The sequence below is a fragment of the Panthera uncia genome, chromosome X (genome assembly GCF_023721935.1).
Source record: "Panthera uncia isolate 11264 chromosome X, Puncia_PCG_1.0, whole genome shotgun sequence".
Lineage (NCBI taxonomy): Eukaryota > Metazoa > Chordata > Mammalia > Carnivora > Felidae > Panthera > Panthera uncia.
In genome coordinates this window covers 6,716,393-6,741,498 of record NC_064817.1, presented here as the reverse complement: position 1 = coordinate 6,741,498, position 25,106 = coordinate 6,716,393, and the positions used below count along the sequence as shown (strand labels likewise).

At 46.5% G+C, this 25,106-nt stretch overlaps 1 protein-coding gene across 2 annotated transcripts in view; it reads left to right on the top strand.

The window, feature by feature from the left end:
* Positions 1 to 21,798, top strand: part of MID1 (midline 1) — a 148,310-nt gene extending 126,512 nt beyond the window's left edge. For both annotated transcript variants that reach the window (XM_049643416.1, XM_049643415.1), the window contains exons 7-10: positions 1,179 to 1,322; positions 10,663 to 10,824; positions 14,938 to 15,145; positions 20,302 to 21,798. In XM_049643416.1, the coding sequence (XP_049499373.1) occupies positions 1,179 to 1,322; positions 10,663 to 10,824; positions 14,938 to 15,145; positions 20,302 to 20,650 (863 nt within the window). In that variant the 3' untranslated portion in view covers positions 20,651 to 21,798. The remainder of the gene's footprint in view (positions 1 to 1,178; positions 1,323 to 10,662; positions 10,825 to 14,937; positions 15,146 to 20,301) is intronic.
* The last annotated feature ends 3,308 nt before the right edge of the window (positions 21,799 to 25,106 follow it).

Below are 25,106 nucleotides of genomic sequence, written 5' to 3'. Positions count from 1 at the left end.
AGCCGGTAGATTTTAAATCAACTTAAAATAATTATTTTGGTAGGATTTAGACTTCTCTGCTCCAGACTGTGTTCAAGACATAAAATCGCAGCCTTCTCCAGTGTTTTCTTCGGGGAAGGAAAATGTACTTCTTAGATATGATCGGTTGTTCATCATGTTTTTTTAATTTGAAATATCACCTATAAATTAAAAACTGAGAAGAAAATAGGGCCACACTAATAAGGGTTCTTTTTTATAAGGCATCGAAACATCTAATGAAAGGGGCACCTGGGTGGCTCAGTCGGTTAAGTGTCCGACTCTTGATTTCGGCTCGGGTCATGATGTCACGGTTCGTGAGTCTGAGCCCCGAGTCAGGCTCCGTACTGACAGTGCGGTCAGTGCAGAGCCTGCTTGGGATTCTCTCTCTCTGCCCTTCCCCCACTCACACACACACACACACACACACACACACACACACGCTTGCTCTCTCTGTCTCTGTCTCTGTCTCTCTCTCTCTCAAAAATAAATAAATTAAAAAAAACACCTAATGAAAGAAAATTTTCAAACAATTACTTGGCAGGTTTGTTATGGAATAACGAACATCAGTATTTTTCCAATTGGTTTCATAAGATACGTGGCCTCACATACCTCGGGTTGGCAAACTTTGGCTCTCAGGCCAAATCTAGCGCTCACCTGGTTTTGTAACTAAAGTTCTCCTGGCACCTGGCCATGTCTGTTTGAGTCTGAATTGTCTGTGGCTGTTTTTGTAGTGCAGAGGCAGAGGTGAGTAGTTGTGACAGAGACCATATAGCTTGCAAAGCCTAAAACATTTCCCATCTGGCCCTTTACTGAAAAAGTTTGCCATCCCCCCGCTACGGATGAAATCCCAAAAGTTCATCTCGTTTACTTTCTGCCTAACATGTTTTCTTGCATGGACAAGAGTGTTAGTCGCTTAGTCTCCTCAACCTGCTTTCACGATAGAGACAAGTCCCTCCTGGAGGGCCGAAGTCACGCTACCTGTTAAAAATCACAGCGATCACCAGCCAACCAAATGTGCTTTGGATTGGGGCCACCGTCTCTAGGACGGTGGTCCTGATGGACCTGTCCAGAAAGGCCTGCTTTGACTGTCACACATCTCCTCTGCAACGTATCCCAGAGGTGCCTGCTTCGTTGCTGATGAGCATTCTTGATCCCCACAGCTCCCAACCCTCCCACAATTAGAGAAGAGCTCTGCACAGCTTCCTACGACACCATCACCGTTCACTGGACGTCCGATGATGAATTCAGTGTGGTCTCCTATGAGCTCCAATACACCATATTCACCGGACAAGCCAATGTCGTTAGTGAGTATTGTGCACCCTATCGGTCTCTCTGTTTGGTGACTGTTTCCGGATAGATTGCGTTTCTAAATTTAAGCATCAGGGGAAGACAAGGGAGGAAAGAATCCGCGGTATTTATTGGCTGCCGTTCCTAACCAAGAAGATGATGGCGTTCGCTTGTGCTCTACGAGCAAAACTAGCTGGCCAAATAGCGACGAAAATTAACGATCTCTAGCAAACCACGTGGATGAATCTTACAAACACGTAAGAGAAAGAAGCAGGAAACCAAAGCATACACGCAGTACGAGTCCGTTTGTATGTTCATAACTGAAAGATAAAAGGAAATTCTTTTGCTTAGAGATACATATGAACGTGTAACAGCTAGAGATAAAAGCGGGGTGGCTACTTTCTGGGTGGGAGTCACATGGTTTGGTCATCGTATCATACATTTAGTTTTATGTACTTTTTCGAGTGTTGTTTCACAATGTAAAAAAAAAAAAAAAAAAGAATGTAATAAAATGGAGAGGCAAGCAATGTTAGTAACCGGCCCCACCTGGGAAGAATTTCAGCCCTTCCTTGAAACACGGAGAGGCCCCTCTCTCCCTGGGGCCCGTGAGATATTTGGCATCAGAGACAATGCGATGATCTCACATCGCCCCAGTTGCTGGCCAGAGAGGTGATCACAAAGGAATCTCTCCTCCCCACCCCCGCAGCTATTTCAATTGAGTTGAGTAAATGGAAAAGGACCAGAGGAAGTGGCTCTTCAGGGGAGCAAGTTTGAAGCCTCTTTAGCAAATTAAAATAGAGCATGTCAAAGTAGAATAGAATAGAATAGAATAGAATAGAATAGAATAGAAGCCACTTTTCAACAAAGAAGTGTTTTGAAAAATTCAGTATCAACTTAATGTGCTTTTATTATGTAAACCTCTTCTCGGCTTCACCACACTGTTCTTTCCCGTGTAATTCTGACACAGTTCTGAGACGTGAGATGCTTAAAAAAGAAATCAGGTGTAGGATTAATTAAAAGAGTGATGGGCGAAGAGCCCTGCTTCTGAGTAACTGAAGGTCACTGGCTCATGCCAACAAATGGACCCCCCAGCTTCCTTAGCGCCTCGTTTCCCAGGCTTCCCTCCTCACCCCTCGGACCCTCCCCTCCCTAATTGGCCTGCCTTGGAAGCTTTATTAAAATCTTAACCATTTTCCAAGAATGTGTAAGGGGGAAAACCGTGAAACGTCGAGAACAGCTTTGGCCAGCCGCCCGAGCAGGGGGGAAACAGAGGGCAGAAGCGGCAGGTGTAACAAAAACGTCTTGGGGGAGATGATGGCCTAAGTCTCGAAAGAGAGTGGGTATGTATCAGAGAGGTAAGGGGACGCCAGGCAGCCACCTGATCAGGCGCAAACCTGTAGAGACCTAGAATGGCCAGGCGTTTTCGGAGACACCACCTACGAAAGCCTGGTTGGAGAATTGAGTGAGGAAGGGGAGACGGGGAGACGTGAAGACAGGGAAATAGAACCAGGACTCAAACCCGAGTAGGTCTGGTTCCGGAAAGCACATGTCCTTAATCATCAGTCTCTAAATCCTAACCCGCAGTAAAGACCCGGCCACAGCGTGTTGGATCTTCCCCTGTGGACTTGGGCGTCACGCGGAGCCACACTGCCATCTGATCGGTTGGAAGCCGTGTCGGGCAGTGCTGGGGACGAGGGAGTGGGACAGGGCAACACTAGAAGCAGAGACGTGAACTAGGAGGCCCGTAGTAATTCACGGAGGCACAGCTGGCCAGGACCCGCCAAGGGCACTAGCACCGAAGAAGGTGAGGGCAGGAGAAGATGATTCCAGAAAGACTTCACCTCTCACCCGTATCCCCGGGGAACACCGTTACTATCTTCAGCTATTTGGAGTGCTTTTGGGGGCACATCTGAGAGGCACGGGGGGTATCAGGATTTTCGATTCGTCTGGTTTCGCTCCCCAGCCCCAGCCCTACATGCCCCCCACAAATCATGAAGCAACGCTGATTCCCTAAAATCTTTCTCTTTTTTTATTTAAAAAAAAATTGTTTTTCACGTTTATTTCTTTTTTGAGAGACAGAGACAGAGCATGAGCTGAGGAGGGGACAGAGAGAGAGAGAGGGAGCCACAGAATCCGACGCAGGCTCCAGGCTCTGAGCTGTCAGCACAGAGCCCGACGTGGGGCTCAAACTCATGAATCACGAGATCATGACCTGAAGTCAGATGCTTAACCTACTGAGCCACTCAGGCGCCCCTAAAATCTTTCTTTTTAGTGAGCAATGCACAAACACTGTATAATAACGTATAAAATGTATCTAGTGAAAATTGGATGCTTTTCAATACGCCAGCCACCTCAGTTCCAGAGTTACCCACTGTGGGGCCCCTGGGTGGCTCCTTCAATTGAGCATCTGACTCGTAATTTCGGCTCGGGTCACGATCTCGTGGTTCGTGAGTTCGAGCCCCATGTGAGGTCCTGCGCTGACAGCGGGAGCCTGCTTGGGATTCTCTCTCTCGCCCTCTCTTCCCCTCCCCTGCTCACATGCTCTCCCTCTCTCTCTCTCTCAAAATAAACTTTAAAAAAAGAAAAATATTAAGAAAAAAAAACAAAGTTACCCACTACATCAATTCTATTTCACATGCATCTTTCCTGGGACAGTCTGTTAATAGACGGGCGTGCGTATACAATCACAGTCACAGAGAAATACCTTTTTAGGGGCGCACAAGGTAACATGCCATACACAGCTCCTTACCTTGCTTTTTTCACCCAGAATTTTCTCTCTTTTGATGAACTCGGGGACAACGGATTAGGGACCTTAAGTACGTTTGCAGACTCCCTTTACCTTTGCCATATAATATAACACCAGGAGCGTTAACGATGATAACGATGGTAAGACTTTTGTCCTTTGCCATATTCTCTTGGTTAAAAGCAGGTCACAGGTGTTGCTCACACTCAAGGAGAAAGAAATGCACAAAATCATGAATAGTAGAGTGAGAACCGCGGCGGCTACCCAAGTTATGTCTTTCCTGAGGTGTCTTGAATCAAATGATTATGAGCGTTTGGACAGTACATAGCGCCTTGGCCTGGACTGGCGGGCCTTTGTATCAGTTGGCTTCTGCTGGACAGCCAACAACCGCAGAAGCTAGGTGGCGGATGACAATCCACACGCATTGCTTGTGTGTCCGGAATCCGGTGGGAGTCCGCTAGAAGGTCCCGCTGACCTTGGTGAGGCTCCGTCATGGTCCGGCTGCTCGGCCGGGGCACACTGTGCCCTCCCACAGTCCCGCTCAGGTGCCTTCTCCTGGCGATCGCAGCGTGCGGGTGGAGGGGCAGGCTCGCTTGCACATGTGCTTTGCAAGCCCTTGCCTTTGTCGTGTTAGCCGATGTGCCACAGGCCAAAGCAAGTCCCCTGGGCGAGGCCAGAGTCAGAACGCGAGGGCCTTCAGGGTTCCATCACAAAGGGGACAGATACGGCCAGGAGCAAGGAAGCAGAGCCAGAAGGCAGCCCGCTCTAGAACCCTAACTCGATACCAGCTCGCCCCTCCATCCCCAGAATGAAAAGAAGAGATCTGTTGCTTGAAACTTAGGGCTTCTCAGGTGGCTAAGCTGTGACTAACTTGGCTTCCATGCTGTCGGCATGAAAAATAATACCCCAACAAGACATATAAATGGAATAGAGGAGCGAAGGCCATGCCCATGGAAATCCCGTGGCAACAGCGCTCCTGAATCCACAGCTTTATGCTTGGTGATTCCAGGGAAGGTGTTTTGTTCCCCAAGAGCAGTGGCCACAAGAAAATACATGGGAATGACTTCATGAAAATGACAGACCTTGCTTATTTAACGCACAGGTGCCAAAAAGGCCATTCTCCCAGGACGGATGGAAAGCAGGGACACTGTAGGTGCTCATCTAATGGGGGTACACTCATCCGTTTGTTGGTCTCGAGAGTTATTTGTCCCTTGAATGTCCATTGAGCCACTATAGTGAAGCCCTGAGGCCTATAGGATCAAGTTGTAACAAGGAAAGAATAAACTTAGATAAATAGGCAATTGAGGGGCCCCCGGGTGGCTCAGCCGCTTGAGCGACCAGCTGTGGCTCAGGTCACGATCTCACTGCTCCTGGGTTCGAGCCCCACGTCAAGCTTTGCTCTGACAGCGTAGAGCCTGCTTCAGATTCTCGGTCTCCCTCTCTCTCTCCCCCTCCCCTGCTGGCATTCTCTCTCTCTCTCTCTCTCTCTCTCTCTCTCAAAAGTAAACATTAAAAAACATTTTAAAAAGGCGAGTGAGATGCAAAGATCTTCAAATTATTTCCTTCTTATTATACGTATTTGTAGTGACTGAGAGAGACCTGGATTTGAATCCCAACTTTGGGCCACACTAGCTCCATAATTTGGGGGCAAATCATCTAACGTCCTCTGAATCTGTTTCCTCATCTGTAAGAAGAGGTAATGTTTTACCTTCACATGGTTGAGATAACAAAAGTATAGGTCTTAGCCCCGCATTTGCCACAGTGTTGGCACATAAATATTCAAAGTTCTTATTCGTACAAAAATATAGACTACAGTCGCCTGTCATTGCATTTTTAAAAAAAAAAAAAAAAAGCTGATATTTTGGGGGTGCCTGCGTGGCTCAGTGGGTTAAGTGACCTACTCTGGCTCAGGTCACGATCTCGCGGTTTGTGAGTTCGAGCTCCGCGTTGAGCTCTGTGCTGACAGCTCAGAGCCTGGAGCCTGCTTCGGATTCTGTGTCTCCCTCTCTGTCTCTTTCTGCCCCTCCCTGCTGGCACCCTGTTTCTCTCTGTCTCTCAAAAGCAAATAGATGTTAAAAACAAAAACCAAAGAACCTTTAAAAACAATAAAAAGCTAGTATTTTTGGTCATATGGTAAATGTCTGTCATGACATTTGGATTGTCTACGCGATAGCATTTTGCACAATCGTCACGTGAAAGCCCTTCCCTGAATATTGTTTGTCCATCTGTCCTACCATTTGGAGGAATATCCCTTGCAGATGTCACATTGAATGACAAGATCTAATAATAAAACTGTACGGAAAATTCGAAGGCATTATACTCCCAAACTGGTCCTGGCTCCTTGTGCGGCTAGGTCACCGGTGCCTTCACTTGTCAGAATAAATCCTAGTTAATTGCCCACAACTGACTTTGGTGAAGGAGAATTAGATAAGATCTGTGCAGCTTTTAATCTTATAAAAAGGCTCTCCCTAACCAAATTCATATATTCAAATGCAAAATTAACGACGCTATTAATTTTTTATTACGCATTTTTATTAACAGACTTGCGACTGCAGATGTTAATGAATTGCTTATTAATAAGTAGATATGTATTTAATTTTGCCACGTTTTTCATGTTTTCTTCCAGAACTTCTTCCAGTGCACCATTTGCACTCTTAAATGGGGCCTTTTCCCAGCAGCCTATTTTTATCACTAGCCAAAGTCATAAGATGCATTTCTCCAAGTGTTCATGGCAAAGCAGTTATCTGTATTTAATTAATTTTAGTCATTTTGAAAACATTCGTGAAAGTTATTAAACAGATAGAGAAGAAGGAAAAGAATGTGCGCTTCTGTCCAATCTGTGAAAAGAAACAAAGGATGTTAGCAGCCGGTGCACAGCCTCTCAGAAGGGTGTCCATGTTGCATCATGTTTTATACATAATGTTTTACTACAAGATGACAGTTGCTATACAAGGCTCTGAAATCCCAAATGTAATTAGGATCTTGTAATGAGCGGCATTATGTAGGGAAATGCTTCTGACCCGTTGTGAATGAGAACAAAATGTATAAAATTGAAAAACTCAATTAAGTTTCATTATGAACTAATTATCTTCCAAGTTCCATTGTTGTTTTAATACTTCAAGCTGAATTAGAGAAGGTGAACGGCGGAATACCCTCAAAGACGATTGAAAACGAATTTGGAGACGAGGGAAGTTTCTGTCGGGAGACGAGGGAAGTTACATGGGTGTCTCATAAAGAGGTGAAGAAAACCCGGTCGACAGTCCCGACACGGTGGGGTATCGGGGCAGAGAGGTCTGGCACAAGAGCGACGCTAGCCACGCAATAGCTTTGTACTCTGAGGCACCCACCCCCTTACTCCAGCCCCCAAAAGAAAATGGTCGGTGTTGCTTTCTTGGCATTTTTAATCAACTCCTCGGTTATTGCCCCGGCAATAATAATAACACAAAGGTAAGCCTAAACAGGAATAGTGAGTATTCACGAAAGCAGATTGTCCCAGTGCAAAGCCATCCAATCAAATTTTACTACGCCGTAAACATTTTGTTCTTTTAGTAGTCAAGGAGAAAAATTAGTGACCTCTTCAAAATAATCAGGATGGTCAGAGTCCCTTTCCTGTTCAGTAAAGCGTTCTGAAACATAAATCTTTGTTGGGTTAAGACTCTGGATTATAGGCCAAGTTGCTGTCTGCTTTAGGATGTTGTTGAAAGCGTTCCCCCACCACATGAGGCCCAGCTTTTCGGTTGTACAGTGATGTAAAGTTTATTGAAACATTTTTACATTCGCTTTCTTTGACCACAATACTCATTTTACTGTAACGTAGGCAATTAAACGGGACCAGTGTAAACGCAGTGACATTGATAAGATTCTCATTTGATTCTCCTGAATGCTGTTATTGTTTTCGTTCGTGCTTGACTGCTGTTGACAAAGGTCTAGGCATATGAGTAGATTATCCTAGGCAATAGAAAAGCTCGTTGTTTTTGTTTTATTGCTATTGTAAGATTATTATTAAATGTCTAAAGTGAGTTAGACAGGCTTGGGGCCCAGAGCTCAGCGTTCAAAATGGCCCTTCTCTGGTTGGATCGAAATCTCTCATTTGGCCATGCCGCTATCCAGAAGCATTGAGTTTCTTGCAGCTACATTCAAGGAAAAAGTAAGGTGAGAAAGTATCAAAAAAGATACGTAGTAAGGAGAGTCCCATGTTGCTGAACCACTTATGCGTGTTTTCCTGGGTCTAAGAGTTAGGGGGAAATTGGGGGGAGGAGTGGGGTGGATGCCATGTCTCCGACACCCACTCAACCCGTTCTGTGAGTTTCCCGTTGTTCCCTTGTTTTTCGCTGGCTTTATCAAGTCTGGCAGTCCTCCTGGCGAAATGTTCGCAGGTGGGGACGAAAAGAGGTGACAGAAAACTCACAGGGTCATGTATATATCTATGACTCACTGAAGTGTGTCTAAAGATACTATGCACCTAAGGTACAAATCATATGAGGTGAATTTTCACACTTGACAAAATACTTTCAGGGTTCCTTCCAACTGTGAGACTACCAGGAACACTTGAGCTCCAGAGTTGGAGAAAGCATTTAGTAGGATTCAAAGACAGATGTCATGGGGCTGTGAATACCTTGGAATGCTATGCAAATATTTGTGGGTTGGTATGGAAATGCACATGTGACTTTCTTTCTTTAGAAATGTTTTATTAGATTCTCAAAGAGGTGAGACCAAAGAAAGATTAAGGGACTGCTTCTTGGGATTATGGTAAGGTATAAGTTGCCTCAAGATCAAAAGAACGAATCCTTTGACTTGCAAATCCACTGAAAGGGAAAGAGTGGGGGGAGTTGGGAGCCCCTCAGGAAGTGGAGGGGCCCAGCCCTCTACCAAGAAATGGTGAAGGAAATTCACCAGAGCCAGGAAACTTCATGACAGCCAGTCGCGGGGGGGGGGGGGGGGGCGGGTGCGCTGGGAAAATGTTCTCTTAGAGTGGATGGAGATTGATGGGTGGAGAGAGGAGAGTTGGGCCCAATACCAAAGAGATGTTTTCAGCATCAGCCAGCTGCAAAACAAAACGGGCTTCCTTTTCCCTCCATGTTCTTCCAAGCATCATAAATCCTCAGCCTGCCCCCCAACCCACATCCTGCAGAATGCAGCCGGAACTCTACTCTGAAACCAGCCGTGCCAGGGAATGCAGCTGGTCAAAACTCCCCGTTCCTGCTCTTCTAAGAGCCGCACTGGGCCCTCGGCTGCCTGCTTCGGGGTTCTTGTAGGGAACCCTCGTAGGCTCCTGACTTGGTTAATTACGGCCACACTAAGTCTGCATCGCAAACAGCCCCGATGATCATTTTCCTAGCTCCCCTGTCAGCAGCTGGGCCAGGCCCTGCTGGCCTCCCTCAGGCACCGGCTGCCTGTAGAGCTGTGACCTAGATCTCTCCTCCTGCTGCGATGAGCAGGCTATCTGGGGAATGTTCTCCCCGTGGCAAAGGCAGAGGCACGAGGGCTCAACACAGTCTCAAGGCCCTGTAATGCCTGCCCTTGCAGCCAATCACACGGCCAAATCGAAGGCCGTGTCGTAGGGCGATATATCCCATCTGGGGAGCGAGCCAGTGCGAAGTCACTTAGGCCTGGATCCGGGGCAGGGTGAGGAATTGGAGGTTCAGCTTCTCATCCGTGATTCAGGTCTCTTCTCACTTTCCTGAGTCTCACAATTGACGAGGTGCAAATTTTAAGGGTTACCGTAACAAGAGTGTGGGGTGAGGGTGCAGAGAGCGGACCCAGTGGGAACCCGCCGCTTTCTTTACATCACCACGGCCCCTAACAACACGTCGCACACACACACGTGCACAAGACACCAGACAGAAGTGCCTTTGCTGCTCTTTACGCTGAACAGAATTTGTGTTATAACAATTTTTTTTATCTTAATTTTTTTTAATGTTTATTTATTTTTGAGACAGAGAGAGACAGAGCCATGAACGGGGGAGGGTCAGAGAGAGAGGGAGACACAGAATCCGAAGCAGGCTCCAGGCTCTGAGCTGTCAGCCCAGAGCCCGACGCGGGGCTCGAACCCACGGACCGCGAGATCGTGACCTGAGCTGAAGTCGGACGCTTAACCGACTGAGCCACCCAGGCGCCCCTGTGTTATAATTTTTAATACTTTTTTAAGGTTTATTTATTTTGAGAGAGACAGACACAGCATGAGTGGGGAAAGGGCAGAGTGAGCGAGCAAGAGAGAGAGAGACAGAGAGAGAATTCCAAGCAGGCTCCATGCCACCAGCACAGAGCCCGATGAGGGGCTCGAACCCACGAAGCCGTGAGATCATGACCTGAGCCGAAACCGAGAGTCAGACGCTCAACCGCCTGAGCCACCCAGGCGTCCCCCCGCAAGATAATAGTTGTAACTGGTTTTTCCATTTAGAGCACACAATAGGAATATATAATAACAAATACAGGTTGATCACCTACCGTAGGCAGGAGACTGAGCACTGGAACATACTAGGGGTCTCTCTCAGAAGTGGCCAAGCACCCCACTTGTGGTTCACGTAACCCCCGATTACACAGACTCGGAGTCGCGCAGACGTCGCCCCACGCTTGCGCCAAAGCACCGCACCGTGTTCTGCTTGGTTTTGCAGGTCTGTGTAACTCTGCCGACAGCTGGATGATCGTGCCCAACATCAAGCAGAACCACTACACCGTTCACGGTCTGCAGAGCGGCACCAAGTACATCTTCATCGTCAAGGCCATCAACCAGGCGGGCAGCCGCAGCAGCGAGCCTGGGAAGTTGAAGACAAACAGTAAGTGTCGCCTCCCTCCTGCTCTCCTCTCAGCTGCCTCGGTCCCCCCTTTCTGTTCCTTTTCTCTGCCTCGGGCATCGCCGACAGCCTCAAGAAGCAAGTCCAGAGCTAACGGGTTCCAAAACTGACTCGACCCTTAAGGGCTGTGAGTCCATCCACCTCTCTGCACTTCAGTCTGCTCATTTTTTAAAAAAAAAAAAACTTTCGTTTTAATGTTTATTTATGTTTGAGAGAGACAGAGACAGAGCGCAAGTGGGGGTCGGGCGGAGAGAGGGGGAGACACGGAATCCGAAGCGGGCTCCAGGCTCCGAGCTGTCCGCACAGAGCCCGACGCGGGGCTCGAACCCACGAACTGTGAACTCATGACCTGAGCCGAAGCCGGACGCTCAACCGACTGAGCCGCCCAGGCGCCCCTGTAGTATTGCTTTCCATAGCAGAAGAGCACATGAACAGCTGTTTCTTCAGGAATTCTTTATTTTACTCCAGATATCTGTCTGGCTAGGTCTGTGATTCTTAGAAGCGATTCTGCCCACCCCAGGGATATTGAACAGTGTCCGGAGACATTTTGGGTTGTTACAACTGAGGCGGATGCTACTGTTATTTAGTGGTTAGAGGCCGGGGCTGATGCGAAACATCCCACACCACACAGGACACAACAAAGAGAGATCTGGCCGATACATGTGTCTTGTAACACCGTCGTCTCCCTCTCTGTCTCTGCCCACATGTGTTTTGTTTTATCCTCTCTTTTCTCTTGACTATTTTTGATCTAGAAATATGTTCCGTAACATGGAGTTTCTTTGCCCGGGACCTCCCGAGAGAAAGCAAATTGGAGCGTGTCGGTACGGCACCGTGTTATAAGGTTCTCAGCTGGTCAACGGAATAGTTAACTGCTTTTCAAGAGGAACCCTCACTTAACCCAAGGCCTTGATTTCAGTGGTCAAATACGTCTATTTTCCTCCAGACATAGGTGTTTAAGACACATGCTCTTAAACACTGGGCTCCTTTCTCCTCCCAGTGTTTCTGCTGGTAAAGGAGGAGATGTTTTTAGACATTAATTAGGGGGAAAAAATGAGTAAATACATACACCGAGGTTAATTCTGTATCTTGGAGACATCCTGCTTGTGCTCCATCAGACTTAAATATTAAATATTAAAGATAATGGATTCATTTCATGTAGACTATAGATAATGTCATCTTCTATTTCTAGACATGCAGTCATTGAACAGATGTTATCAAGTTTTACGCGAGGAGTTGGCAGACTTTTTCTACAATGTGCCAAATAGTAAATATCTGGGGCTGCGCAGGTCAGACGGTCTCCGTCACCATCTGCTCATATCCAGCTCTGCCATTGTAGTGCAAAAGCAGCCACAGATTACGCATAAATGAATGGGCGTGGCTATGTTTCAATAAAACTTTATTGACAGACACAGGCAGTGTGCTGGATTTGGCCTGCAGGCTGTGGTTTGCCAAACTCCTATGTGTGCAAATATTACAGTGAATTGAATTCTTTAGTAAAGTAAGTGATTAATTTGTTCCTTGCACCGATGTGTCCTCATGAAAGCAGAAGCCTCTGACTTGGACAGAGCAGGCGAGGGTTTGTGTGAGAAACACAGCTGAGGCACAGGTGGAATTTGCTCACTGAGGGGGCAGGGGTTGGGCCTGACCTCAGCTGGCGTGATCCCGCTCCGTGCATGTGTAGGTGAGGGTGTGAGCTGAGACGAGACAGGACACATCTCACCATTATGAGGCCAATCTTTCTTTTTTTTTTTTAATGTTTATTTATTTTTTAGAGGGAGGGGGAGGGGCAGAGACAGAGGGAGACACAGAATCCGAAGCAGGCTCCAGGTTCCGAGCTGTCGTCACAGAGCCCGATGTGGGGCTCGAGCTTGTGAACCGCGGGATCGTGACCTGAGCTGAAGTCGGACGCTTAACCCACTGAGCCACCCAGGCGCCCCGTGAGGCCAGTCTCTCTGATGGCTATAACATTCTGATATTTCTCACTGGAAGAAGGGCAACCAGAACACGGCCCTCGTTTTCCGTGATGGCGGCCTTTTTGACATTTCCTCCTAGTCTGCCCATTAGCGTCTGGTTATTTTTGCATACATTCCGTCTTCCACCTTTAAAAGTTGAAATATTTGAAGCAAAACTATCTTCATGCTCTTCTTGCCTTGGTTCATACTTTATCCCTAATAGTTGCTGATGTGATCACTCCTGAGGGCATATTTATTTCACAGGACGAGCTGAAATGTAAATGACACAGGTAATCCAATAGGTCTCACAGCCTCTTGAGAATGTCCGTGCCCTGATCAACACTTGAAGATCTTCTCAGCTCTCTCTTTAACCTTTTCTGTGATGTGGACAGAAATCTAAATCGGGTCAGCAGACTACAGCCCAGACTACAGCCAAATTTGGCTGTCTGTTTTTATAAATAAAGTTTTATTGGCACACGACCCACGCCCGTCCTTTTACCTCTTGTCTCTGGCTGCTTTCGTGCCGCAATAGCATTGTTAAGCGCCCACAGAAGAGACCACATGGCCAGCCGAGCTAAAAATACCTATCCGGCCTCTTACCAGAAAGATGTGCTGGCCCTGATCTAAAAGGATTTTAGAGGTGTCAGCGTCATGTTTGTATCCGAGTGGAGACTGGAAATCCTCTGGCCTCCCCGCACATGACCTAACACGCCTTCCCCCAGGCTCTCGGTGTCAGTTTCTCAGCGGCATCATGTATCGCCACAGCCAACTTCCCAAACTTTTCCACTGGCTGTCTCCCAGCGGGCCTACCAACTGCACCAGTGGCTGTGGAGTTTGGGCATCATGGTATTTGCGTCCTCTCGTAACTCATTTCCCACCTTTAGAAGCTTGTACCCGATGTGGTATTGGATGGCAGGCGGTCCTCCAAAGCAGTGTTAAATCCAAAGGAGTAACAACGACTATGACAAGATGTTCAGGTGGGACTCTGCCAAGATTTTCTAATGGTTCAGTCTCCAAAACACAAATGTGAACAATGAAATAGAGAGGTAGGGAGGGCCTTATTTAATATATATTTTTTATTTCATATTTATTTGATTATGTATACACACACACACAACTCAGGAGTAGAAAACCCAGGTGTTATGATCACATTTTTTTTCCCTGACCTTGTTGTGGGCTGAAAAATACACATTTTTTTCTTGTTAAAGTTTATTTATTTACTTTTGAAAGAGAGAGAGAGAGCACAAGCAGGGGAGAGACCAAGAGAGGAGACACAGAATCCGAAGCAGGCTCCAGGTTCCGAGCTGTCGGCACAGAGCCCGATGCGGGGCTCGATCTCACAAACTGAGATCATGACCTGAGCCAAAGACGGATGCTTAACCAACTGAGCCACCCAGGCGCCCCCAAAATACACATCTCTATAGCCATTCTGAGCTCACGGGAACAATTGTTAATTTTCAACAATTTCAGAATAACGTAAAGCCTATAGAATATTCCATCTGCCAAAATCTGCAATCTTGATTTCTTTGGTTTCTTGTCTGAAGTCTGCTGAGCATGAGCCACATTTTAAGCTGGACTGAATATGGGAATGGTTGAAAATGAAGTCCTCATTTTCTCCTTCCTTTTGGGACACTGTTTGGCCAGTATGTACCTGTGCTGCTTGGGTCCATCTGGGACCCATGAAGATAGCTGTGGTTGAGCCCTGCCCATGGTACTGTTGAGTCCTTAGGTGTAACAACTCTGGATCCCTGTCTTGGAACTGATGGACGGGGAGTTCATGAATGCAGGGACGTGTTCATCTCCACTATATTACTGTGCTTTTTAAATCTGATTCTGAAAGGGGTGCCTGGGTGGCTCGGTCGGTTGAGCGTCCGACTTCGGCTCAGGTCACGATCTCACGGTCCATGAGTTCGAGCCCCGTGTCGGGCTCTGTGCTGACCGCTCAGAGCCTGGAGCCTGTTTCAGATTCTGTGTCTCCCCCTCTCTCTGCCCCTCCCCTATTCATGCTCTGTCTCTCTCTGTCTCAAAAATAAATAAATGTTTAAAAAAAAAATAAATCTGATTCTGAAAAGACATTCTTGGTCATGTCAAAATAAACAGTCCTTTTCTTCTTCCTCTTTGTGTTTCGCAAACTCGTTCCCAGGCCAACCATTTAAACTGGACCCCAAATCTGCACATCGGAAGCTGAAGGTGTCCCACGATAACTTGACAGTAGAACGTGATGAGTCATCATCCAAAAAGAGTCACACGCCTGAACGCTTCACCAGCCAAGGGAGCTATGGTGTCGCTGGAAACGTGTTCATTGATAGCGGTCGGCATTACTGGGAGGTGGTCATAAGTGGAAGCACATGGTAGGCAATTCTATCTATCGTCCTCCCGTTATACAAAAGGCACGTCTTAGGCTGTGCTGTGTCGGAGCATTCATCCATACCAGAGCCCATCTTGAAGAATAATAGGCAGAAAAGCCTTTTTAGTCCGTTGTTGCTATGGTAATGCTGCATAACCAGCGCCCCGAAACTCAGTGGCTTCAAAATGATCGTTCGTTATCGCTCACCAACCACCCACATCCATGGGTTAGCTGTCAAGACCAATCTCAGCCGGGCTTTGCTTTAAGCTGCAGGTTGGATCTAGGTCCATTCTTTGTGTCTCTTCATCCTCTTTGGACTCGAGGGGCACCCGGGCCATGTCTTTCTCAAGGAGCCTCTGCTTACGTCACCGTCTGCTGACCTCCGATTGGCCAAAGCCAGTCACAGAGCCACACCCAAAGCCAGTGGTCTAGGGAAGTATATTCCTCCCGTGGAGGTGAGAGGAGGGGGTGAGTATCCGCAAAGCAGTCATCTGATCTACCATTCAGCCAGGAAGAACATTTTTTTTTAAATTCACTCCGAGAATTGCAGCTAAGGTGATCGAGTCCTGTCCCATGCGGGTCAGCCGACTAGAGCCCTGGGGCCCCGTGCCTGTTTTTGTAAATAAAGTGTAATGGGAACACATCCGTGCCCATTGTTTTCCACATTGTCTGTGGCTGCCTTTGAGCCACACAGCAGAGTCGAGCAGTTGAGATGGAACCCTGTGGTCCACAAAGCCGAAAATACGAACTCGGCGGCCCTTTACCGGAAACGTTAGCTGACTCCTACTCTAAAACACTACTTTCCGACCTTTAAAAAAAACTAATTGCCGTTGCCCTGTATGTTTGGTGATTCTGGACTGGGCCGATTACTGTAAATAGCCAGGAGCCGAGAGGGTGAAGCAGCGATCATAGGCTGGAAATCCCTTCGAAAGGTCCGTTAGATCCAGTCAGGGTGCGGTGTCCACGCTGCAATTGGTTAACCTTGCCTAGTTCGTCTCACAAAGCTGACCTTGTCTATTCCACAGCCACAGACTGCTCCCCCCCCTTACTCTGGCTGGCCGTCTCACAAACACCTGTTCGCTACTGCCCAAAAAGGCAGCTGTTTTATTTTTATTTGGCATATGTGCCAGGCGCTGGTCTAAGCATTCTACGGATGTTAACTCATCCGTTCATCCTAACAGCCCCACAAAGGCAGGTGCTGCTATTCCTGCTTTACAGATGAGATGGCTGAGGCACGTGCCCACTGGCTCAAGGTCACAAAGCTCAGAGGTGGCAGGGTTAGGAAGTCTGCAGGGTACAAGCGCTTAGCCAAGGGTTCACAAGCTTTTCTGTAAAGGGCTAAAAAGCCAGTGTTGCTGGTATGGCAGGCCAGATGATTTTTATCCCAACAACTCAACTCTCCTGTTGTAGCGGGAAAACAGCCACGGACCGTATGTCCACGAATGGGTGTGGCAGGGCACAAATAAAACTTCATTTCTAAAAACAAGCAGAGAGCCAGACTTGGCCCATGGGTTGTAGGTTGCTGATCTCTTTCTGCTCTTAACCACCGTGCTTGTGCTTTTGAAACATTATAATTACGCTAGGGCTTACAATGGTATGCTTGACGAGTGAGAGCTTCAACCTTGCTTAAAAAGACACACCTCACATCGGCATAACCTGCAATGATGAGTATTGTAACAGTGCTATTTTTGAGATAAGGATGCTAAGACACATTGTGTCCGAAGTCCCTTGCAGTGTTGGTACAAGTCGACAGAAATCTAAAAAGTGAAATCATAAGCTTGGGTGTCTCCTTTCTCCCCAGAATGGTACCTATATTGGCCAAGCAAGTAGGTTTTCTTCCGTTGTGATCCCCACGATTCTCTTTGCCTAGAACATTTTCCTGTTCCAACATCCTGCCGGAGGATAGAGGACAAATCCTTCCCCCCAACCTCCCTATTCGGCTCTGGGCCAGATTGGCATTTATAGCTGCAGTGGGGCAAGATAAAAGCCCAAAGGAAAATACAATGAATTTTTGCAGGTGCAAAGGAGCAAACATTTCTAGTTAATTAACGTGCTGTATTAACCTGGGACAGAATCCAGTGTCTAAATAATTACAACCCCATTAATAATTATTTATGATAAATGATACCCGATCATTATGATCTCATTCCCATTGACGAATGGTGCGGGAAATTCCACCAGACCTCTTCAGTTATATAAACACAGATCGGTATTACCTTGAAAACACCCTCCAGATGTCAAAACCAACTCATGAGGGGGGGAAAATTCTAAAATTAATTGCCGCACTTTGGATCATTACAAACTGGATTGTGTCAATTTCAGAAAAAATTCTCATGTAGAAAGTGGTTTAACATTTCCTGGGAGGTGTTAGAGAGGAAGGGGTGACCCATATGATCAAATGCTTGTGATGCCTTGATTTGCACCAGCTAACGACACGTATATTTTCTCGTGAAATACAGTCCCGACTTTCAATTAACATGTATGTTATGATCCCTGCAATGAGGCATGTTAACATCGCTCTGAGAAACGTAATTTTTATACTTTCTGAATTCTCCAAGTCTCACTGCGTAACTTAATGGAACATTACCTTCTGCCTGCACCTTTCAAGCTCGATGGAAATACGTACATAGTTTTACAGATTAATGATCATATAATGATATTTTCCTTTGCTTAATAGACTATACACAGAGTTATTTTCTCACTCCCTAATGCTGTTAATGTGCACTTGGTGTTTTATGAAATGGTGTTAACTAAACTTGGGTTCGTATATGGATTACTGGGCCAGAAGTCGAGGGGGAAGGGGCGAGATTCTGGATTCTGCTCTTAATTTTAACCTCCGTGTTTTCCCATTTGCTAAATGAAGTCCGTCATACCTGCCATACCATAACCTGCGGCTACTTCCCGGCGGGTTCAGTTAAGGCTCAGCTGGGAAATCAACAGCAGAGTTCTTTAATAAAACATGAGAGTGGTGACCAGCGACAAGAAGGAAGCAATACAGACATGGCTACTTTGTGATGCAAACGCAGGTTCCGGGTTATCTGAAAAACGGAAACGGCGTCTGCTGGGGCATAGTGAAGGTCTCTGGGGAAAATACTCAAAAACAAAACAAAAACCTTTCCAACGTGCCTCAGGTAGGTAGGGTTCAGCAGAAAAACAGAAGTCAGTCAAGGAGCCCCACGGAGGAGGGGAGCCAGCGGCTTACCAGAACCCCCCTGGTAAGTTCTGGAGTTTGCCAGAAGCCCCCGCAAACCTCACCTCTGCTGTCTGTTGTCTGGAAAAGGGCATTTCCCCACCTCTTAGAACTTCCAGATCTTCTGCAAAGCCATCACGGTGGCAGGACGAGACCCAGACTCCCACTTGAAAAGGGATTCTGGGAGATACAGTCCCGGGATTCACCCTGAGATGCAGAACAGGATTGGCAAGAAGGAAGAGAGGAGGCCAAGGTGATGGCAGACAGGCTGGTACACTGGCCTTTACTGATTTTCAATTCCATCCTCTTTTTTAATTCAGTGATAGCATGTTACTTTCATTTCTTTTTAACACACCACTCTTAAAGTGATTGTATTTGAAATCCAACATGTGATTTTTAAAAGAATGTCGTTTTATCAAAGACCAATGAAGTCTTTTTCTGTCTGCACTGGGTAAGGTACCATATGTCAATATCCACTTAGACTGGCTTCTGCTACAACATATTAAAAGTTGGGCTCTGAATCATTTATTCTTTCTTAAGAATGATGAGTTTTGCTTATCTTAATGTCTGAAATATCGCAAATGTTAATGGTGGCATACCTCAGCAGGGTAAAAAGAGATTAGGGAGCTTAGAACATTGTAGAAAGAATTCTCAACTTTTTTTGAGCGGTTGAGAGTACATTTATTTATTTGTAAGCTTTATTTTGAGAGAGAGTGAGCACGCAAGAGGGGGAAGGGAGAGGGGAGAGAGAATCCCAAGCAGGTTCCACACTGTCAGCCAAGAGCCCGGCTCGGGGCTCAAACTCACAAACCGTGAGATCATGACCCAAGCTGAAATCAAGAGTCGGACGCTTAGCCAACTGAGCCACCCAGGCGCCCCACGAGTACGTTTAGAATAACCAGGATATCTGTCTCTCAAAGACATTCAGAATTTTTTTAAATGTAGTAGGAAGTTAATTAGAAGGGCTCTTGGCAATGATGAATCACATAATTTCTGGTGAGGGAAGGTATGGGAGAGTGTTGTTTAAGTTTGGGGCCTTTTGAGTCATCTGAGGTTCAAGTACTGATTCTGATGCTTATTGGTAATGTGTTATTGGGCAAAAAAAATAAAACAGCAGTTACTGAAGATTCCTTGCCAGGCCTCGTGCCCAGGATTTTACATGTATTCTTTCCTCTACTCCTCAAAATAACCATCCGAGATAGACGCTGTCATTGTCCCTGTGTTATAGATGAGGAAAATGGCTAGGAGAGGACGAGGAACTTGCCCTGCAAATGAAAATCATTCTCCACACTCGCCTTTTGCAAAGTGTGCTTGAAGTCATGGAAAATGACAGACATGGTGCCGGTTGAAAAATTCAAAGTAGGTCAAAAGGAGAAATCTAGGGTTGTGCCATCCAACCCTAGTGTGTATGGTAGCCCTGAGCCACATACAGTTATTTGCATAATTTAACTTCATGAAAACTAACTAAATTTAAAGTTTGGTTCCTCAGTCTCAGCAGCCACAGTTCAAGTGCCCAGTAGCCACATGTGGCTCGTGGCTACCATGCGGAACAGAGCAGAACCTTTCGCTCATTGCAGAAAGTTCTGTTGGACAGCGCTGGTCTAGAGAATTCACTGTGTGGGTCTTGATGAGTGGAAAGAAAGAAGGAAAAAAGGGAAGGAAGGAAGGAAGGAAGGAAGGGGAAAGGGAAGGGAAGGGAAGGGAAGGGAAGGGAAGGGAGATAAGATAGGCAGCAAAACACAAAGTTCAAATTCTCACGTAATGTCGGAACTAAAAACAGGAATATGAGTAAATACAGCAGCCCATTTCCACCCACTGTATGTGTGGGAGGGAAGGAGATGAGGAACACCTGTGTCAGGGTCCTTGAAGAATGAATCCGGTTCTCGTGACCCCGGAAAACCGTAGAAGGGATCTAGCGCAGCTGTGCCCCACGCCTCACCGTTCTCGCTGTCACCATTTTGTTTGTGCAGGTATGCCATCGGCCTTGCTTACAAATCGGCCCCAAAGCACGAGTGGATCGGCAAGAACTCTGCTTCCTGGGCGCTGTGTCGCTGTCACAATAACTGGGTGGTGAGACACAACAGCAAGGAAACCCCCATCGAGCCAGCCCCCCATCTCCGGCGCGTCGGCATCCTGCTGGACTATGATAACGGTTCCATCGCTTTCTACGATGCTTTGAACTCCATCCACCTCTACACCTTCGACATCACATTCTCGCAGCCTGTGTGCCCCACCTTCACGCTGTGGAACAAGTGTTTGACCATTATAACTGGCCTTCCGATCCCAGACCATCTGGACTGCACAGAGCAGCTGCCGTGAGCACTGGGCCATGTGGAGCTGATTTCTGGGGGATTAAAAAGGGCCGTGGCCACCCTTTCAGGGACCGAGAAAGCACAGGCTTCCAGAGTGTGACTAAATCTCGCCAAAAAGTGTCCAGAAATCGGCTAGGATAGGACTCAAAATAGGCGATTCTCCCCCTTTGCTGTCTTTTGTATTAAGTACACGCTTTAATAATTTCTTCAATTTTTTTTTGTATCTACAGGAAAAATTATAGATTATTTATAAAAGAAACATAACCGGAATTCCAACTCTTAGAAAGTATTTGGTTTTGCACATTAAGAGGCCCAGAAGCAGACGGGCTCTTCACAACAGCCTTCGTCTCGTCACGCTCTGTGGGCTGGAGGAAAAACTCTTGTAGTTTTGTGCGCTTATCCACCTTCTCACATCCTCATATCTCATACCGATCCCCTTGTAGGTCCTGTCGCCCTGACAGTGCATAACAGAATATGCAAGTATCTTAAAAATAAAACATAGCTTTGAACCTAGTAGGGCAGTAAACGGGCTTTCTTACTGTGGTTTATTTCGAAGTGTTTTAACTGTGATGTCAAAAACTTACTGGCTCAACCGGAACAGAGAGCAAAAGAGAGAATTGAATGAATTGACTCTGGAGCTTGGACTCCACCATGGCCCAGTCTTTAATCACCCTCCAATGGCTGGTGGGGTAATGTTGGAAAGAAAGGTTGTGAAGCCTTTGGCCATGTGTGACCTTACCTTTCCCAGGATTCAGGATTCTGGGAGAACATTAAGAATTGAGATTGCAATTGAGAATAGTCTCTTTGAATCCTACTGATTTTTCAAAACGTCTGAGGCTGATTTGTCTTTGATCAGAAGTAGGGTTCGCTTTCATGACATAAGTCTATTTCGTTCTTCCTTTTAGTAGTGTCTTTAGGCCTGTGACATTGCTTTACTACATTTAATAGCTGTCCTATCTCCCTCTCCCCCAAATCATTTTTCTTCCCTTGCTGGGGCTGAGGGAATACACATTTTCTGTTACAAATGGCAGCACCACTTTGGATTGACTTTGCTCTCCAGGACATCAGCACATGGCCCTGACTGTCTCTACCACGTCCAAATATAACTCACCCGAAAAACACTTAATATTTATGAGTTGGTAATGACAAGGGACGTTGCGTAAAGTACTATTTACTGGTACACGTGCCTCGAAAGTTATAAAAAGACTTTTATTAAACACATCTTGAAAGATGTAGAGGACCCTCTGTGTTCTAGTATAGTTTACGATAGAGTTGTGAAACAAAAAACAAAACAAAACAAAAAAACAAAAAACAAAAAACACGCAAAAAAAATCAAACTATTGCCGAGCTGGAACCTGCTAGTAGAACCAGCTAATAAGCTGTCAGGTGGGATTCTGGGCATGCTGATCCGGTAAGACGGAACGGTCCATGAAGGAAGGCTTTCTTAAGCAGTCCTTGGACCCGGACCAGGAATCTGGCATTGGTTCTATCTTGACGAAGGGCATGATACCCGTAAGTCATTTCATTTGCTAATGTATTGATCTGAACTACTGGGTTGGCCATTTTGACTGAACAGACTGATGAATTTAAGCATTGCTTTTAGCAATTTCGTTGTTAACCAAATCAACCAATTGTCTCCCTGAAATCCGTCCACAGACCCACTGTTTTCAGCATCACGTCATGTGACTGCGAGCCCGGACCCCGTGGGCCACGTCATGGGTGTTTCTGTCCCCTTCACTGGCAGACACTCTCCTTTTTTCGTAACAGATAGAGTTTATATATTTACTATATTATTTATACCCAGATGAATATTTTGATAGCTACTTAGGACAATTTCACATCTCACAGATGGACACCTCAATGGAAAAAAATTAATCATTCTCTGGAAATGATGTTTTTGGGTTTTTTTTACAACATAAAACAATGTGTATTTGCCTTCCTGGACAAACTGAAAGGGTTGTAATTTTTACATACTGTTTTGGTAGCTGGATAATGGATATTTTAATGCACTTTGTACACCAACAGGTTTTAAATAAAAGGGTCTAAAACTCAGCTTCTGAGTTTTTAAAATCATGGTCGCCAGGTGCCAGTAGATGCTATGGTTTGCCTTATGATGTTAATGTAAAGCATTTACAAGGACAATATTTCCGTGAATATAATGTTTTTCAACATAAAGAAGTTACTACTCAAATTTTCACCGCAAGCCATTTAGTTTATGTTTTGGCTATTTTTATAAGGACGAGAGGGATTATGTTATAATTTGGTTGTGGAAGTGTCACTCTTTGCTAACTTAAAAACCTTGTGGATAGTAGCAGTTACTATTTCCCTGTTGTCCTATTTACAGGAAAATATGTATATGGTGAAAGGCCACAGTGTTTCCTTTCGTTGCTGTAATGATGTAGAAAAGATTTCCATGTGGATTTTTTTTTTGAGAATCTAAAAAAATATATGCTATAAACATTTGCTGAAGTACAATTCTTTAAGTGGACTGGGGTCACCGTATTTTGTTTTCGAGATCCATAAATTAATACAACCAAATTGATGCGGCGCTGACCAAGGCCGCCGGGTCTGACGTCGTGGGTGTGTGAACAGGTGCTGTCACCATCTTGAAATCCTTAATAATTTGTGAATAAGGGGCCTGCATTTGCATCTTGCGCTGGGCCTCGAACGTTATGTAGCCGGTCCTCATAACGGAACTCAGGAACATGGTACCTCTCTTCCTGGTGGATACAAATGAAGAAACCTGCATCCGGTGTCAAACGTGGCCGGCCGTGTCACTCAAGGAGGAATCTAGACGGATTAAGAGGAGAGCGGGCATGGGTGGAGATTTTCTTTCCAGCTTGAAAAAAACAAAAAATGACTTCAAAAACTGACTGCAAATATTGACGATGATTTCAGCTGGAGAAGAGGAAACGGCCTGATGACGAACGGGCGGTTCATCACGGTACTGAGATGTTGACCCTGAACTTGCCAAGGAACTGAACCGGCACCATCCAGCGAGCGTGGGATTCGGCTTCGGCTCCAGGCACGTATGCGGTGCCTGAAGAGACACACGCACGTACGCTCGCGTACGTGTGCTTTTGGTGTTGGGAAGTTGATGATCTGGTCTGCCTGTGTGAAACGTTAAGCAGGAAGCGGGAGGATGTTTTGGAAATAGTGCTTCTCAGCAAGGGGGCGATTTGGCAATGTCTGGAGTCAGTTTTGGCTACCCCAGCTTGGGAGAGGGCACTGCTGGCATCTGGTGGGTAGAGACCAGGGATGTTGCTCAGCTTCCCACAGTGCACAGCACAGCCCCCCACAGCCAAGAACGATCCGGGCAAAACATTCAATGCCTGATCTCTCGAAAAGAAAAGGGGACGCTTCACTGCAAACGCTTCACTGCCGTGGCTCCTTCAGTTTAAACAATATTTACAAAACCGTTATAAAAATCTGGAATCTGAAAGGCGGTCCAGGCCTGCGCAAACGGGAATCCAGTGACTGGTGTCACAGAGATCTGGATGCGATCTGCTTAGTTTGGAAAGGCAGAGTGGACTCTGTGTAGGCCTGCTCCTTCACCTGAACGAATCCAGTCCCTGGTACTCGAGTCGCAGTGCCACGCCCTCGGCCCGGACTGTTCTCTCCATTGTTGTTGCTTTCTGGTTCAAAATAAAATCATTTTTGTGGTTCCGAGGCCCTCTGTCTCGCCTGTCTCTGTTGCCTTGTCATCATTTTGTGTGTTCGCATTCGTGGTTTCCACAAACACTCAGCTTCTGCTGGTTTTTTGAACTCCTTTGCAACATACGGTGTCTCCTTTTCCTGCCCGAAACTCTCCCATCCGGCATCCCGCTTCTCTCCGTTCAAAATGCAGTTCCTTTACAAGCCTCGAAATAATCCCTAGGGAATTTCAAAACCACAATCAAATCCATACAGGAGTGGAGATCCAGCGCAAGAAGGCTTGATGTCGAGTCTTAAGTCTATCCCCAACCCCATCCCATGGCCCCGGGACTTGACCTTCTCCCGTTAGAGGTGCAAGCCCTTTCGATGGAAGCCCCGGCTCTGCTGAGTGGTCGTGGGTCGCCGGCCTCAGTGCCACCTGCGAGCTGCTTAGAGATGCCCGTTCTCCAGCCCTACGCCCTGACCTCCTTGGCAGCATCTCCGGGAGTGGGAGCAGCAGTAAGTTCTAACAGGCCTTCCCGGCGATTCTGATGCTGGCCACAGTTTGTGAAGCAAAGCCCCGGAAGGCTTTACCCAGTCCCCTCTCCCGTGTGAAAAATGCGCTCACGACCTGAAGTGTGTTTTCGAGGTAAAGTGCTTCAGAGGCCGTATGATGTAATGCGGTGATTGATTGTTAACCCGGCAGAGCACGAAACTTGCCTTTTCTTTTTTAGAAATGCTGACTCCTGGATCCCCTTCTGAAACACTGGGGCTGAGAAGGTCTAGAGTGTGGCCCGGGACGCCCTCCTTTTGTTTCGAGTGATTCGAAA